The following is an 18411-nucleotide window of genomic DNA, read 5'->3' as shown; positions in this document are numbered from 1 at the left end:
ATGTGACCAAATCAAGTTCAGATTTAGGGATAGAATCTTGATTTGTCCCAGATAGGAATGGGTAGTTCCTAGGAAAAAATTGGTATATGTAATCTGATGATTATAATAAAATTCCGTCATTATTGTGATGGAGACTGGATGTAGACTGCATTGCAGTTAGCAACTAAATTAGGATACTTCTGGGTGTAAATCTCTCTCTCTCTCTCTCTTCTACTTCTATTCTGTTTCTGTTGCACTGGAGATAAAATTAAAAAATATCTCCTAATCGGTTACGAGACAAAAAAAATGTCTCTTGACTGGTTATGAGACAAAAAGTAGAAATATCTCCTAAAATAATTTAAAGAAGCAGAAATTAATATACAACAAAAAAGGGGCTAAGATTCAATCCCCCTTCTCTTAGCCACTGATTACCATCTACATCCAATATTAAGAAAAGCAGTCAGCCATAGAATGTAAATGCATGCATTTGACTAAAAGTATCTATGACTATAATTATTCAATTAGTTGAAATCAAAACAGGTCAATCAAATTCTGAATAATTTTCAAATGACAATGGGATTTGGCTAAGACTAAGTAGCAATTCGTTGCTTAAGTGGATAATGATACAGATCCAACTATAGCTAACAACACTTTTATAAAGATGACAAACTTTCTTCTTCTGATCTACTAGTCAAATGAAAACTATTTTTCTTTCCCTTTTGGTTTCACTATCAGCTGTACAACTTTTAAGTAGTGGTGCAAACTTTTTGCATAGAAAGACTACATATATATTTTTTTTTTGAGGCCGTGGGAATAATCAAATCCAATTGAAAAAGACTCAGTTACAAGCATCACCACCAATGAATTGAAGAAACATTATGGTGTCACTAAAGAAAAATAAAATGACTAACCCAATCACCATCAAAAGTTTAGCAATCTCCCCATCTATTATTTTTCCAATCATTCCAGCCATCTCCCTTCATTGTAAGGTAAATGTTGATGAACAAAGAATTCAGAGCACCAATTCTAAATGATTCCAAGACCATCTCTTTGGATCAATTCATTTACTCGTTTGGTAAAGTATGTGCCAAAAATATCCTTATGCCTCGAACACACGACAAAAGAAAATAGCTCCAAGGTTGTGTCTACTGTCTAGGACTCCTTTTGGGGGCTTTCCCCTCCGGCCGATCGAGCAGCTTGGAGCTGAATGGCATACTGCCTTTGCAGCTCTCTAAGCTTCTCGAGTAGTTCCCGGAATGTTGGACGGGAAGCTGGATCACTGGTAGAAACAGATGAAGTTGTAAGTTATAATACTATTTCTTTTGGATGAGAAATAAAAATAGTTTTTTAACAAAGAGACGAGCATGCACACCGATGCCAGCAGCTCTCAATTATAGAAGCCCATCGTGGATCAACATCTTTTGGAATTTCAAGTCGCTGATCCATGAACCCCACGGCTCCAATCACCTGCAATGTTCCTAGACGAACAATTAATCTATATGCACCCAAAGTGATACACAATTCATGTGATGTCTATCATTCTAGTTTGAGTATCTATTTTTTTCAAGATACTTTCAAGGTTTACATAAGCATGAAAGCAATACCTGCATTGAGTTGAGATTATCCCAAGGGATCTTTTCGGTTGCAAGTTCCCATAATATTACTCCAAAGCTGTATACATCGGACCTGAAGTTCCCAAGGACAAGCAAAATGAGTTTTCAAGGACTCAAATTTCTTTAACAACATTTGACAGAAATCAAAGAGGACATAGGTTGGAGGACATACTTCTCATCTGAGGGTTCGTTACGAAGAACTTCTGGTGCCATCCATTGTGGCTACAAAACAGAAAAATGCTACAATCAGAAAGATGTGTTGACAATTTTTTTAGCAGCCAAAACATAAAGAGAGACAGATGAACCTACTGTGCCCCTCCCTGTCTTCGTCGTGAGAAATGTTTCATGCTTAAGACGTGAAAGACCAAAGTCACAAACCTGTAAAGACATGTGATGATATTATCTAGCTTCATTGAAGACAATGATAGAAACATGTACCCAAATAATAATAATAACAATAAAAAACAGCAATGCTAGAATCATCAAGCAATCAAGTGAAAGTTTGAAACAGTACAACCCAACATTACAGAAAATGTTGAAAAGTAGCGAGTAGCACACCTTTACAGTCCAATTCTTATCAACTAGAAGATTTGATGACTTCAAATCTCTATGGATGATAGGTGGATTGCAGTGATGAAGATAATTCACACCTCGTGCCTGCAGACAGAAAGTATTCTGTAAGCATACAACAGTACTTCAAACACAGAAATTTTCTAAGGCATCAACAAAAGTCAGGGTTCTGATGGCAAATACTATTACCGAATACTCACAATATCCAAGGCCATATGAACTCGTCGTCTCCAGTCAAGTTTCGGCGTGTTTCTGTGTAACAAGCGACACAAGCTTCCACTGGATTCAAAAAGGAATGCACAGAACACTAATCAGCCCAACTGAATACTCTTTTGACTTGCAAAACAAAAACATCATCAAAATGCTATTAAATGGGTCATAAGAGAGGTTCAGAACAAACCGTGGGAGAAACTCTGTCACGATGCAGAGACGTTGAGGTGAAGTCACTGCCCCCATAAAGAGAAGAATATTTGGGTGCCGAAGCCTTTTAATAACAGAAACCTTATTAAAAAAGAAAAGAAAAAAGATGAATAAAAACACATTTATAATCTGTGTTCTAACCAAATCAGCAAAAGAGACTACGTGAAAGCATACCTCTTGTCTGAAGGAAAGTATCACATCATCTGAATATTCTTGCTTTGAGAATACCTTGACCGCAACATCCTGAAAAATAACAATATAAGTTGTCTGTGTAGTTTCTGAATGTTTAAAAAGCTTATTCAAACATTGTCAGGTTTACAATCCTTCTAGAAATGCTGTGATCCCTTAACTTAATATTTAATAATGCTCAGTTCACACATTAAAGAACCTTCTAGTTGCAAATTCTGAATGTATGTACATGTATATATGAAAAGAAAATTGTTGTTGATATCTTAAGTTTTTCTACATTATTAAGTCCCAGAATAATGCATTATGCATGTATCAAAACCATAAACTAAAAGAAGAGAAAAATACATACTGATCCATACCACAGAGCATGATATACAGTTCCACAGGAACCTGCAATTAAAAAATAAAGTGGTAAACAGGTAAAGCATAAGAATGCAAAATGCAAGTAGGTGCTATATAAAAATGACCAGAAATCCATAAAGAATCAACCAACTCAAACATAAGAAGTCCAATTACAGCTAACATGTCAACATTCTTTCTGGTAAATACTAGTTCTTTTGTTAAAGCATGCATTACTGTCAAACGGTTTTTTTCTCAAGAGTCAAGAATGTCAAAAACTTATTCTATAACTGATTATTAACAAATAAATGCTTTAGTTAAGAGCATGACTACCTTGTCCAATTTGTTCTCCAATAGTCAGGTCTTCCCACAAAATTTCATAATCCAAGCAATCAGTGTCCACATCCACTTTATTATTGACAGCACAACTTCCGGCACTTCCACAGCTGCTGGCACTACTTGTGCTGTTAATATTGATGGACGAGGACCAGGATCCTGAAGTCTCATTGTTACTAGGGCGATTCCTTTCACCTCCTTGTCGTTCTTGCTTCTGATTAACTGACTGATTTTCTTGATGATCATTTGACAAGAAAGACACAGCAACACGGACATCCTTTGCCTCCGATCCTTCTTGATCATTTGCTTTCCATGGCCATGCCATTGTTTTCTTTTGAATCCATGCTTCAGCCCTAGACGTTATAATCTTGTGAATAGATTTTCCTTCACTATCATCGGCAGATTCTTTCAAAGTTTTTCCTTGGGATCTTTCCTCACCATGAGAAAATATACCAAAAGGGGACTGCATCACATCACCTCTGGGTGTGCTAGCTCCACTGGAATTAGCATCCTCTCTGTGGTCTGCAACACCAACTTCTGAGAAACTATGCTCAGATTGATGACTTCCTCCGTTCCCGCTTTCACGATCACCGTTATTTTCTCCGGTCCGGATTCTTGACTTAACTTTGTTACTTACCTTTGATGCCTGTTTAATGGTTCTAACATCAAGACATGCTATGCTATACTAGTATAAATTACAGAAACATGAAAGTTACAGCACTAACCAAATTCGAGAACTTGGATGCTATAGAAGTTTGGAGAGGCTGCTGAGTATCAAGGCCAAGTTTATTTGAAATGCTACTTCTAAGAGGCCTAGAGCCTGAACCTGATTCGGCATTGTTTGCACCCAAGCACGGAACTCTCGTTTCAACGAAGAGCCGCGAATCACTCGAGACACAGATAATCCCAACTAAACTTCCATCATCATCATAGAAAGGAGTATTCGTCGCCACCACCAAGAACTGCTCTCCCATCTTATTCTTGACCGGGAATTGCCCAGTCCAGCTCTCTCCCATTACGACACGGTTCACAATATCATCAGCCAAGGCAAAATCCCTGGGGTCAACAATCAGCTCAATCCCATCCTGCCCAAGAGCTTCCTCCGCAGCATAACCATACAGATTTTCGGCACTTGGGTTCCTGCAAAATCATTGCAAATCAAATCCAAGAGAGTGAAGGGGCGGAAAAAACTCTAAATGTAGGTCCCTCACTCCCCATAATTCATGCAATCAACAAGACAATACAGGACAGACCATATCAAAACCAACATGCACATCCATTTTTAGCTAAGGACTTGTCATCTCCAAAATCCAAATCATATATACACAATTCAACAACCCATAATAATACTTAACCACACCCCATTGCAACAAAATGAAAACTTCTAAACAAAAATAGAAAGACTGACCAGTAGATTATCCGAGAGGTAAGATCCAATATATGAACGGACTGTCCCATTGACTGCAAAATATTAAGATACTGTCTATCAGTAAAATTCACGGCGGAAGGACCACACTTTGCACCACCACCTCCTTCACCTTCTTTTTTGGGATCACTGCGACTCTCTCTCTGCAGAGGTGAAGATTGCTTAAAGGAACAAGAGCCTCTCTTCCATGCGGCAGCTGAGGCTCCATCGGCGGGTCCCCTCTTCGGCGGTGCACCCAATCTAGAACGCTGCGGAGAGACGGAGTGAGACCTCTGGCGATGGTGGTGGTGGTGGCTTCTGGTGGCATCAGAAAGCTTGAGCCTTGACATCTCTTGCTTGAGATGCTCGTGACCTTCCTCTAGCTGCTCGATCTTCTTCATAAGCTCTTCCGTTGGTGGCGTTCCCATTTTTTCTTTTCTTCCTTCTTCTTCTTCTCTTCACACAAATTCAACTCAATCTTTGTTTTTTAGATGTGCCTCCCACCAATAACAACATTCATTTCCATCTCACACTTCCACACACCCACACCCCATAAAGAAAAAGTCTCCAGCTTTATTATTCACTAACTCACACACACTCTCTCTCTCAGAATGCTAACAGAAACCAGAAAGAGATATGTTATGGGTTGAAATTGATTAGACAAACTTTATTTCTCATCATTTTTTTCAATTGGATGTCCTATGTCAATATCTCTGACTCTCTCTCTCTCTCTCTCTCCTCCGGTCAATAAAGCCAGACGTTATTTAAATTTTTTTTTTATTATACATATTTTTTAAAAAATGTCTCTTTTTATTGCTTGCATTTCCTGGTTTATCTGCTTCTTCTTCAACCCTGGTATTGTGTTGTGTATGAAGTTAACTGTTCTTTGGTCTTATCATTAATATATCTCAATCCAGCTATTTGGAGCAAAGCAAGAGTTAATGATATAGTAACACTTCCACGCGCCAACTCGCGCGTGTAAAGCACAGAAGCCTATAGTCCAATCTGCAGAGCGCGTCACCATTCCTAACGGCCATTAGAGAATTTGCTTCACTGTCGTAAACTTATTCTGTCTTTTTATTATAAGTTGCTTCTTTGATATTGGTTCATTCTCACATTACCAAGTTAGCACTTTTTATTTTATTATATTTATTGATTATATTTTCTCTCAGAAGGCTCCATTTTTTTTTTCTAGTTTTATTCAGTACATGATATTTCCTTTTTTTTCTCTTCAAGTTTTTCTTTTGTCTGCAAATACTTTTTTTTCCTTCCATTTTCGGGTTATGTTCATTGGACTGATATCTTCATGTTTATGGACATATTAGAAAAACAAAATACCTATATTTTTATTTCTCACATTTTTTTTTCATTTCTTTCCTCCACGGAATGTTTCAATTTTTTTACTTATAAAGATACATAGTCGCCATTTGGTCCTAGAAATCAAAAGTCTGTTGCATTAAAGCTGTCTAAATCAAATATAGTTTTGTGTCTACTGTTTTGGGTAGATAAATCTGATTATCACAAAAAGAAATGTGTCATTAAAACAGAAGAATCTATGGGATTTTTTTTTTAAGTTTTTTAACTACATATTTCAATTGATTGAAGTATTTTAAAAAAAAATATTGATTTATAAGTTATGACATAATACCTTAGTATAATTAAATTATATGGAGAGCAAAAAAAGCATATCCATATTTTAAAAGTAATATTTAAAATTTATTTTATTACCTTCATAATTAATGATGATTGTGTTACATCATATCATGAGCACGAGGTATGGACATGTTTTCTAGAAGCAAAATACTCTTTTATTATTCAAATCCTATTGTGTGTGAAAAGTGAAAACACAATACTACTTTACTTCTATTAGACTTCAATTTAACTAATTTCGTGATTACTCTTTACTCAAATATGTTTTTTTGAGTTATCAATTTAACAAAAAATTATCTGTGCTTTATAAATTTAAAATATATTGTGTATGTGTTTTATTTTTATTTTTGAAAAGTTAGTGATGTTTTAAAAAATTGATATAAATTATTTTTTAAGATTACTTTATACTTTTAAAATTAGAGAAATTTTCATATAAATTGATATATTAATGAATATTTATATTTATATATTTTTTATATATTTATATTTATTAAGATTATTTTAAAATAAAATAACAAATAAATCCTTAAAAATTTACGCTTCAAATAAATTAGTTTCTAAAAGAAATACTAATAAAATTTTTTACAATAACTGAGAGATACATTATGACTAGGATAAAAAGTCTTAATTTAAATATAACTTATTCATATTTATTATCTTATGAGATTTTATTAGTGTTTTTTTTCAATGAGACTTTATTAGTGTTTTTTTTCAATGACTAATTTGTCAAAATCTTTAAAAACGTATTTATCACTTTATTCTTATTTTAAATATTAAAAATAATTTTACCAAATACAATTTTTTTTAGTTTGTACTTATTAAAAGTCTCTGTCTTTTGTTTGTTTTAATTTACCAAATATAGTTTTTACAACTTTTAAAGAATTATATTTAAAATGTTACTTTTAATAAATAAATATTAATGTATGAATATTATTAATACTCTTAATATTTTTTATTTATTGAGTATTATGTAACATTAATAAATGACAGATGTACAATAGAATATAAAGAGGTGGCTAGTATAATAATATTTTGACTCGAAATTGATGTGGGAGCAAGTAGAGTTAGTAAGTTAATTATATTAGTTAATTGTAATAAGGGAACACAAGTTTCATATTGTTTAAAATAGTGAACTTTGTGTTATGTATTAGTCTCACATCGTCTAAGTTATGAAGGCTTTTCCTTCTTCCACTTATATAAATAACTTAAGTACCTTCTATTTATAAAATAGAATTAAACCGAATATGAAATAAATTATGTGTTTATTTTTCTCTAAAGTCTCTGAAAGTTTAGCCAACCAAAATAAATTTATGGCTAATTTTACTATAATAAAATGGTTAACCTTATTAAAATTGATAAATCTAAATTATGTCAACGTAGTACCGTCAAAAATTATTATATCTGATAACATCTCCAGAGTCACACACGCAGTCCAGCGCCACCAACAGTGTGAATGTGTGATAGAGCTCTCCACTCTCCACTCTCCTTAGTCATAGCCCAAGACCCCTCCACTCTTCGCCGGCGGAGCGACACAACAACAGTGGCATCCCGTTCAGCCCTCGCGACACAGCAACAGTGGCAGTGCGGTCGCCTTCTCGCCTTCCTCCGTTCCGTAGCCGCCGCCTCCGTTGCCTTCCTCCGTAGCCACCGTTTCCTTCCACCGTTCGCAGCGCCGTCGCCTTCTGTGCAGTTCCAGAGTCGAAACAGTTTAAAAAACCGAAAACCAAACCAAAGTGCACCGCAAACACCTCTAGTTTCGGGTTAGCCCTTTTTCTTATCCAAAAGGGAAAAAAAAATGGAAGTTATGTCTTTTTGTGTCACATTCATCAAATTTCATACATTTGCCTTTCTGAAACCAAAAGTAGCAACAACCCAAATTCAGGGCCTTTCACTACCCAATAATAGGAGCAAACATTGCAATCTTTATTCATCTTCTTCTTCATCTTCAAGAAGTATAGCAGCAACAGCAACACTATACCCTTCCACCACACAGAAGAACCGCCACTGGATGGTACTCATGGAGCCTCCACCTCACGGTGTCACTTCCAAGTCACAACTCATCGATTATTACGCCAGCACTCTCCACAAAGTCCTTGCTAGTGAGAGAGATGCTCAAATGTGTATATATGATGCTTCCTACGATACACACTTTGGTTTCTGTTGTGACATTGATCCACAAATAACCTCCCAACTCACAAGTTTACCGGGGGTCTTGTTAGTTAGGCCTGATCCGGATTTCAGTTCTTCGGAAAAGGACTATAGTCTATCAAGTGGTCAAGAAGGTCTGCTATCGAATTCAAAACTACAATTTGAAACCAACATGTTATTCTTTCTTGAGAATTCAAAGCATTGGCTTGTTAGAATTGATAAACCTGCTGTTGGGATTGTTACAAAGGCTCAGATGGTCGATTATTTTGTTCAAATATTGACCAAGGTCATGGGAAACGAGAAGGATGCTCAGATGTGCATATATCATGTTTCTTGGAAAAAAATATTTGGTTTTTGCTGTGAACTTGATGACGACTGTGCACAGGAGTTAGCTGGTGTGCCTGGTATCTTATCAGTTCAACCAGATAATAATTTTGAGTCAGAAAATAAGGATTATGAAGGTAATAACTTGGAAAACAGTTTGAGTGTGCAAAAATCTTTTGAAGCAAGTCAGGCAGCTCCCCTGCGAACGAAAAAGCTTTTTGTGACAGGACTATCGTTTTATACATCTGAGAAAACCTTACGCGCAGCATTTGAAGGCTTTGGTGATCTTGTTGAAGTCAAAATCATTATGGATAAAATTTCCAAAAGGTCCAAGGGTTATGCATTTGTTGAGTACACCACAGAGGAGGCTGCAAGCGCAGCATTGAAAGAGATGAATGGCAAGATTATTAATGGATGGATGATAGTAGTGGATGTTGCCAAGACTAACCCACCAAGGCACAACAGGGTCATGTCAGGCCATCAGTTTCACAAGCCAAAAGCCTTTTAAGGTATTAACTATTTCTAGCTCTCCGCTCTTATTTATCTCAACCTTTTTAATATCAGTCAAGATAATACAAATCGAAATACTGCAAAACATAATAGAATTATGTGCAATTGTTATAGTAAACTGTTCTCAACCTTAGGAGTCATTTCTATTTTATTTATGTTTATCCTGTCTTTTCCAGAGTTAAATCTTAATATATTAGTTGACTTGGGCTTGTATTAGCAAAAAAAATTATATTAGCTATCTTTTTATATTTTATTATAAAACTGTCATTTATTAGTATTACACAATATCCAATAAACAAAAGTAGTAAAGGTACTAATAGTATTTATACATTAATAATCTCTCTTAGTATTCATACTTTAATAATAAATTACTTTTGAAAAATCAAAATTTGACCAAATCCGGACTGAGTTTATTATAAGAGACTTTATTTAATGAATTTTATTTATTTGTTCCAAAATACTTTTGGCATCAAAGTGCTATTCAAAGTTATTAATACTAGTATTTAAATAACTTTATCACAAAAACTATATGAATAGAAAAACTACTAATATCTTCACATTTCACACACATCATTTTGTTATCTTTAAACTACCAAAATAGTTCGGGAAATTTTATATCATTGACAAAATTTATATCATGGAACAAATATCTTTTATGATTTTTTTTTAATGATTATTATCTAAGTATGATAAGAAAATAAAAAAAATGAAAGTTTCTCATAATAAATACGAATTAAACAAAATAATTATTAAAAAAAAGAGATATTCTCCATATTTATAAGCAATTTTGGCATCTAAGTTCATCCAAATAATTTTAGGTCACGCGTTTTTTTGGCTTTCTTCTTTTCTCACGCTTCTTCTCTTCTTCTTCTCTTCTCCCACGCGCTTCTTCTTCTTCTCACACTCGTTTAAGCACGGAGCGTCTTCTTCTTTGGGTTCCTCCTCCTCATTCTTCTTTTTCGCGTTCCTTCTCCTTCAAGTATTTTCTTCTTATCATCATTCTTTTGTTGTTTGTTGTTGCTGCTGTCCTCCTTCTCTCTCTAGTGAAGAAGCAGTAGAAGATGAGGAGGAAGAATTTTAAATTGTGCATAATAAAAATGAACCGAACATGTTATTATGGTGAAACAATTGTATACTACTAAATGAATAGAACATTATCCATTATATAAATTCAAATTCGAACAGCTTTCTGCATAATGAACCGAACAGAAACAATTGTATAGTACTCAATGAATGAAACATAATCCATTATATAAAATCAAATTCAAACAACTTTTTCTATAATGAACCGAACACGTACTCATGGTGAGACAATTGTATAGTACTAAATGAACGAAACATAATCCATTATATAAAATCAAATGCATAATGAACCGAACGCATACTCATGCTGAAACAATTGTATAGTACTGGATGAACGAAACATAATCCATTATATAAAATCAAATTCGAAACACCTCTGAGTACAATTTAGAGATTATCAATTCAATTCAACTCGATTCAGATTCAAAACACCTACGTCCATTCAATTCAATTCGATTGAAAAAATAATCCATTAGCAAAATGTTGGTGTTGTTGGTGATGACGATAACGAAAGAGGAGAAGAAGAAGAAGAGAAAGAGAAGGAGAAAAAGAAGAAGAAGAATATGCGTGAGCGAAGAAGAAGGAGGAGGAGGTATACGTGAATTTGAAAAAAAAAAGATGACGTATGCGCGTATTTGAAAGTACAAGAAGAAGAAGCACAGGGGAGAAGAAGAAGAAAAAGCGCACGGAGGAGAAGAAGATAAAGCGCGTGTAATGACGCTTTTTTAATGAGAGTAATTTTTGTTGGTGTTAGACCTACTTATATAAAACTTAGATGAAAAAATATTTGGATGTATAGGCCTTTAAAAAAAATCTAAAATGCAACAAATTCACTATCAATGTTAAAAAGAAATGTTTATATATTGTTAACATCTTGAGTAATGGATTAACATACAAATTTTATCCCAATTATTTATATAATTATCAATCGAGTAATGAATTTAAGATAATTTATTTGTAACTTTTATTGTTATTTTTTAATCTAAAAAATTTACATTTTGAATTAAATTTAAATAAAATTTACACAAAATTATCATAATAGTTTGTTATAAAATTAAAAAGCTAAAGAAACATAACGAATTATATATTAAAACTAAAAAATGATCATTTATAAATAGTAAGGATAATAAAATTTTTTTTGGTGACTATAAGGATAACAAATGAAAAAGTATAAGTAACCAACAACATTTTTGAACAATATGTAAACAATGTGAATTAATAGGGTTAAAAGAGTAAATTTAATTAGTAACATTAAATTAAGGTGTAATGTATTTTTATTTGATTGATGGTTGTTCATGTTGTTCAAGATAGTCATTGTTTACCTAACACTTCCCTAAATTTGAATATATTGAAGTAATATTAGATAAATTTTCTCATATATTCATGACAGAAATGTAATCAATTCTAGAACAATCAAACAACAAATCATTAAATATAGTATAACAATTGAGTAAATGATATGGTTCATTCATAAATAAGTGGGTTAATTTACCCTAGTGCGATGCTGGAAAAGGAAAAAGAATATATAAAAAAAATCGGGCTTTATCTCCCTCTCTTTTGAGAAACTAGGTACTTAGGTAGAGGTAGGTTTATTTAGTAGGAGTTGGTTTCGTGCACATCATCAATAAGCCATAAGGGCGTGCACGCACACAATTTTGCCAGGCTTGAAAGATACATTGATACAATGAACAAAATGGAATCTAGGTATATTTTCCTATTTTAGGTGTATCTATAATTATATTACTTTTTAAAGGGAAGTGAAGGCTGCAGTGTTCAAAACTTGAAATTTTCCCTTTGCCTTAAACAGAAAGCCTCGTTTTATGATTGTGATAGTCGCATCACTATTTCCTGCCATGGGTGATCCATCTCTAGGAGCAAACAATTGGTATTGTAAGATATGCTTAGCGGAACTGAGTTGTTATTACATCCCACAGTTAGCTTTTTCCCCTTCCCTTTCTCAAATAATGAGATTATGTACGATTAATTTAAGAGATGTTTACACAAATTAGGGTAGTTATGCCGAATCCGATGTTGCTAAAGCAGCAACAAATTATTCAATCGCTTAAAAAGTAGATTAAGAAATGTACGTGAAAATAGGTGAAGCTAGCTTTGACTTGTGGGTGCACCGTGCAGTCGTGCCACACAGAAACAACTTTATTGCAACTTACAAGATTACAATTCTTTCTTACTTGAGCATAAAGTCATAAACATACAGGTGCAAATTACAAAATAATGCGCTCGAACTTAGTGATTGCTCCTTTTTGAAGCCACAATTAGATCAGGGATCAAAGTTTTAATAAAGAAAAAAGAAAAACTTTAAAATAGACTAAATTATTTCTTAACGGAATTTTAATATAAATAACTTACAGTGGAAGATGACTAGCAAACAATAGACCGTAACACTAGTCTAACAGCACAAAAACAAAACCAAAAAGAATATATCCCTCCAGTATTATGCACTATGTCCCAGCATATTGCTGATTTAATGCATGGAGAAGTTCTTCAGTCAAACTAAATCCCCTCACTTTGTGTAAAGAACATCCTCCCATGGGTGGCGGTAGAGCGGCTGCTTCAATCTCTTTTGGTCAAACGTATGCCTGAAATTTTTAAAGAGGAACATTAACATCGTCTAACTATTTGTATATATATGTACGTGTATTCAAAAACTGCTTTGCTCTACAAGATGTTAAAATAAAAAATTGCACTTGATGAAAATTATATAGTATTGAACTAAACTCACCCAATCAGACCAATGGAACGTGCCAGAACAAAAAGCCCATTCAGATAGCCGATATCCACAATTTCATCAATCTCTTGTTTGGTGAACATTCCACTTCCAGCAAGAAGGTCCAAGAAAAGGGACCCAATTGCACCATCCACGTTTAGAACCAAGTTATTTGCCTTGGTGAGGGTGTAGTCTTCAACTTGTACAGCATATTCAATGTATTTCACAGAAGGAAAATGCGTGCGAGCAAACTTCTGTAGCAATTCGACTCTCTTATCTTTGTTATCCCTGCTCTTGATTCTATTTTGCAGACCCAAACCAAGCTTCATACATTTAGATTTTTATGGCAAAAACATAATAATTATAAATTAGCACACAAACAGGAAGTATGCATTACCTGTGCCCTATTCCTGGCACACGAATGCCTTTCTTCTTCATACTTTCTACAAACTCATAAGGTGTAAGACTCTGCAACAAGTGAAAAAAAAAAACAGAGTTATGCATGTTGAAATTCTAGATGGGTATCAAAAGCTAAAGTATACCAGCTTCATAAGAAAGGCCTATTGATCATACCCTGTCACAAGCATCCTTGAAGTAGCGAGCAGCATCATCAACAGCGCCCCCAAATCGTGGACCGATTGTAAGCAACCCTGTTTTAGAAGCACATTTCCCACCATTTAAACCAAATACTAGCATAAAGAATCACTGTCTCCTAAAGATACTAAGCATACCTCAGCTGTAAAGAGACTGAACACTGTAATACCTGATACAAGACAAGAGACAAGGTCCTTCCCAGCCCTCGCTGTCACTATGGCATTGTGAGCACCAGAAACACAAGGACCATGGTCGGCACATAGAATGATGCATATCTGTCCAATATAATACATCAGCAAACTGAGAAGCTGGAGGAAAGTATTCAATATTTTCTTCGAAAAGCGGTATCTAAATGAAAAACTGGCAGTACTATGACATACTTTAAAAAGGCTTGAGGCTAAGCACAAGCAATTGCACATGTTTTCGAGACAGATATGCCGAGAAATGAAGGGACAGAAGAAGTTTAAAGGACTGGAGCATTAGATAGTCTACCTCAATAAATTGAGTGCAATAGCGGGGAAGGCTGCGTTTGAACCACAAAAGACAGATAACATCACCCACACCAAAACCCTGTTCGATAATGGAAGACATTGGTACACCAGCATAGCACGGCTCCTCACCTAAAATATGGAAGAGAACCTTAATACAACTACCAAATCTGTGTCTAGGAGACAGAGAGACAACTCAATGTATACCTCTGTCATCAGAGATGGTGGAAACGATATGAGTTGGAGCGCGGACTTTTCCATTCCTAATTGCAATGCTAAGGTCCTCAGGGATAGGTGGAGGGGTGAACTCCTTCACTTGTGTTATATTCCCTTCTTTAACCTTCCAAGAGGAAACTCAACCATGATACTATAGCTAAGGGAAGAGAATTTTCTAAAACACTGCTCCCTTCTGGGGCTGGGGAGAAGGTAAATCTCAAAGAAAAGGAAATTTCAAAGATACAACAAGTGAACTAACCAACTTGTCATATGTTTCCTTTATTGCATCTTCAAAAGATTCATATGACGTGGGAACAACAGCTCCAGCTTCCTTTAGTGCCTGATTCTTTGCTTGAGCAGACTCCATTTCACCACCACTTTTGGCTCCCTTGATTTATGGAAATGCCAACAAATATTAGGAACTGCTCCTCTTATATACCAGTGTTTTAATTGTGAAATAGTGAAAGATAATGAAGCAGTGACGTACAGCATGACCAAATTGTACTTCAGATTTGAAGAGTCTTGCACAGGTTCCACTAACCCAGGCAACAACTGGTTTTGTTACTTTCCCTTCTTTTAGGGCTTCCACAAGAGAATACTCATCACGCCCACCAAGTTCCCCAAGTACTACCATCATTTTGACCTGAGGTTTAATGTGAATCAAGACTAATCAATGACAAGAAACTGTGGGCTCTAAATTACAAGCAGAGATTTATGATTAGTTGATATATATGCAGTACCTCCAAGATAAATGCAAAAATTTACCTGGGGAATGTTGTTAAATCGCAAAACATGATCCGAAAGTGTGGAACCCGGAAAAACATCTCCTCCGATGGCAATGCCTATAGCAACGGCAGGATATAACTCAAAACAAGCAATACAAAATACAAAATCATAAGACTAGAATTCAAACTCAGTGGCACCTTCATAAATTCCATCAGTTACACGGGCAATAGAGTTGTACAATTCATTGGACATACCACCCTGCAGTTCAAAAAGTTGTTTTCTCTCAAAACCATCAAATATGTCGTCAGAACAGGCCAAGAGAAATAAAGCTCAAACTCCGAATTTATTGTGACTATAACTACCAGTTGGTATAGAAACAATTCAGTTATAAAATCTATGCATCAGCGAATATCTTGGACACCTTTTGCACCTTGTTAACACCATCTGAAAAAGGTTTTTCCCCCACACAGGAGAAAGATGAAAATGTATATTTAACAGAAAAATGATTATAGACATACAGATTTAGAAACAAATCCGACAGATCCAGGCCTGTAGAGCTTGCAATGAATTATATTGTCGATTGTTCCAGCTGTGTCACCTATCTTAAAAGCACCGGCTTGAATGCCTCCAACAGTGGCTGGGCCAATAACAACCTAATATATCAACATTAGCTCAAAATAAGTATTCCAGGATAATCTATTCAACTATTAGGTAGGTTTGAATTTTCATTTCTTCTCTAACCTTGTTGTTTGTCCGGGCATATGCAATTAATTCCTTAGTGTCTAACTCAGGTACACCTTCGGCAATAATAGCAACAACTCTGATTGTTGGCTGCTTCAGAGCAGACAAGGATGATGCTGCGGCACTGCAAGTATATCAAACTTCACGTTTACTGTGCAAGAACAAACCCAGAAAGGCCTCGAATCAAATCAAAACAGCAACACCACCACTTACCTTCTAAATGATGCAAAATTGATGAACACATCAGCAGTAGGATGCGCAGCACAAGCTGCTTCAATGCTGCAAAAGAAGAAAAACATACTGCTATGAACACATTGCACTACGACAAACAACAGGTTATATAAGCAAAATCTGAAGCAGGGAAGAGGAATCTTTAAATTATGCATGAACTATTCATACGTAGAATGAACTGGGATGGCGATTTCCTGTTGACCAAAAAAGAGCTTCTGAAATCCCTCAGAACCAGGATTAATTATTCCAGCAACTGATGGTGTTTCCCTGCCTATAAATAAAAAATTGGAGCTTCCATTAAAATTGAAAACTAAACAATGATCAGTGTGTAGTCATATAACTCGTTAATGTTTGTGTGGAGGAATATGATGAAAGAGTCGACACAAACCACAAAGAAAGTCAAAATCAAGCATCCGCTGGATGGGTAGTTGCTTGTAGTTGTAGAATAAAGCCTGTGTGTTACTGGAGAATAATTGTCCTGTCGCCATGACAAAGATATACCTGGTGACATACGAGTGAATTACTTTCTAGTTGCAGCAGAAACCCGAAACAGTAAAAATATAAAATTTAATAATATATCCTGTATAACAGTCAAATCACAGACAGAGGTAAGGTTGATATTTAAACTTAAACATTAGTAAACTAATACCCTTAATAATATTATAGAAAATCATTCCGAATTCCATGATATAAAATCTGAATAGAAAAACAAAGCAGACGCGGGAGTTAGAATGCAGGAAAAAACAAAACAGGAAGAGAACAAACCAGAATGTGAGGCCTCTTTAGCTTGAAATAAAGGGAGGAAATGAATTCAAAACATACATTGACGAAGAAAAATGGACCCTACCCTATCACTCACATTCTCGCAATCGCAATCAAATGAACCATAATAATAATAACAAGAAAATTTTTTTTTCAACAAAACAGATCCAAACCGGGACAAATATTAAACTATACCAAATATTAAACTAACAAGTTACCCCAACGAAACGGACGTGACGATAGGCTTTACTAATTACGCATTAAATTAAACCAACTAAAATCTAACGTTCATCCAACACATGAAAAGCAAAGCTCAGCTACCACCAAATCGAAGCGTAACGCATTTAAGATCCAAACAATGAACGCAAATACAAAATTCCGAATCCGGCATTTCAAATGAAGGAGTAATGAAACATGCATGAAAGATCTAGCGAATACGAATGCGAATGCTCACGAATAGCATGTGGAATGGAAGTGGCTAAACGTGAACCCACACACATGACAGGGAATCGGAAACAACAGCAGAGGAAGGAGGGAGATCTGAGATTGGAAACGAAACGAAGAAGACGGAGAGAGAAAGAGAGAGAGAGTACCTGGTCTTGGCTTGGTGTGGGGAATAGAGTGGGAAGAGAAATGCATGAAAATGGGAGGGAGGGGATTTATATGGCAATGGCAGTGAAAAGGATTGAGTGTGTCACGTGGCGCGTGGCTGTTAGTTAGCTCACGAGTCACGACCTATGAGTCTATTATGCATTTATAACTGTAACTGCTCTTATCGTTCAATCGCAGACACTGCCCATGTCTCAACAGATACATGAACTACGGACGCTCTGGGACATATTTCACACGAGGCATTGACACGTGGGTTTTTTGTGTTTAAAATAAACCAGTTTCACTACGAATCCCAAGTATTTTAATCAAAATTCAACAAAAATGAAAATGAAAAGGAAAATCAATGAATGATTTTAGGTGGAAGTATTTAATCTTGTTAGTTATTACTAATTATGAAGATAGTTTTGGGTTTATTGATCTATTGGTACTCAAAATAAAAAATATCATACATCGGAATTGGCATGTTGACTTTCGTTTAATTATGAGAAATGTAAACACGGTGGTAGATACTATGACAAAGATGGCGATGAAGTTACAACTTTTTCATATGAAGCTTGCTTCACATTAGGAGGAATTTAAAAGTAGTCTTAAAAAGAATTATCCTTCTATTTAAGAATATTTTTTTTAAAGTTTTTTTTTTTTTAGTTTATTTCAATCACCAAAAAACAATAATCACATAAATCACGCACTTTTTTGTATTCTTTTTTTAGTACGTTTGCTGCATTTTTTTAAATTTATTTTCCTCCTTTT

The 18411-nt window shown here is 35.0% G+C and overlaps 3 protein-coding genes across 6 annotated transcripts; 1 reads left to right on the top strand and 2 right to left on the bottom strand.

Annotated features, from left to right (window-relative positions):
- Nucleotides 1-504: 504 nt before the first annotated feature.
- On the bottom strand, nt 505-5745 carry LOC112723175 (uncharacterized). Of its 2 annotated transcripts, none has more exons than XR_011867958.1 (13): nt 4855-5728; nt 4172-4586; nt 3444-4092; nt 3121-3161; nt 2757-2825; nt 2563-2663; nt 2363-2441; nt 2151-2249; nt 1902-1970; nt 1765-1814; nt 1584-1665; nt 1352-1457; nt 505-1258 (listed from the first exon to the last, which is right to left on the bottom strand). XR_011867958.1 is itself a non-coding variant. In XM_025774433.3 (13 exons), exons 1-13 carry the CDS (start codon nt 5277-5279, stop codon nt 1132-1134), a joined length of 2301 nt encoding a protein of 766 aa, XP_025630218.1. In that variant the 5' UTR covers nt 5280-5745; the 3' UTR covers nt 505-1131. The 2 variants fall into 2 exon arrangements, 1 of the variants encoding a protein (XP_025630218.1); XM_025774433.3 differs by having other exon boundaries at nt 1352-1446; nt 4855-5745.
- Nucleotides 5746-7890: 2145 nt separating this feature from the next.
- Nucleotides 7891-9797, top strand: LOC112723173 (organelle RRM domain-containing protein 1, chloroplastic). The gene has a single exon (XM_025774432.3). It carries the CDS (start codon nt 8297-8299, stop codon nt 9479-9481), a length of 1185 nt encoding a protein of 394 aa, XP_025630217.1. The 5' UTR covers nt 7891-8296; the 3' UTR covers nt 9482-9797.
- A 2877-nt stretch (nt 9798-12674) lies between these two features.
- On the bottom strand, nt 12675-17783 carry LOC112723172 (ATP-citrate synthase beta chain protein 1). 3 transcript variants are annotated; one of them, XM_025774429.3, is made up of 17 exons: nt 17643-17783; nt 16676-16788; nt 16456-16558; nt 16270-16335; nt 16057-16180; nt 15834-15968; nt 15513-15573; nt 15355-15431; nt 15077-15232; nt 14849-14977; nt 14581-14713; nt 14378-14505; nt 14055-14160; nt 13865-13941; nt 13689-13759; nt 13307-13591; nt 12675-13163 (listed from the first exon to the last, which is right to left on the bottom strand). In XM_025774429.3, the coding sequence occupies exons 2-17, from the start codon at nt 16773-16775 to the stop codon at nt 13088-13090; spliced, it is 1827 nt and encodes a 608-aa protein (XP_025630214.1). In that variant the 5' UTR covers nt 16776-16788; nt 17643-17783; the 3' UTR covers nt 12675-13087. The 3 variants fall into 3 exon arrangements, with proteins under 3 accessions (XP_025630214.1, XP_025630216.1, XP_025630215.1); XM_025774431.2 differs by lacking the exon at nt 17643-17783 and adding an exon at nt 17053-17141; XM_025774430.3 differs by lacking the exon at nt 17643-17783 and adding an exon at nt 16937-17063.
- Nucleotides 17784-18411: the final 628 nt, after the last annotated feature.

The sequence above is a fragment of the Arachis hypogaea genome, chromosome 11 (genome assembly GCF_003086295.3).
Source record: "Arachis hypogaea cultivar Tifrunner chromosome 11, arahy.Tifrunner.gnm2.J5K5, whole genome shotgun sequence".
NCBI lineage: Eukaryota > Viridiplantae > Streptophyta > Magnoliopsida > Fabales > Fabaceae > Arachis > Arachis hypogaea.
The sequence above is the reverse complement of the archived record's forward strand: the minus strand, read 5'-3'. Positions and strand labels throughout refer to the sequence as shown.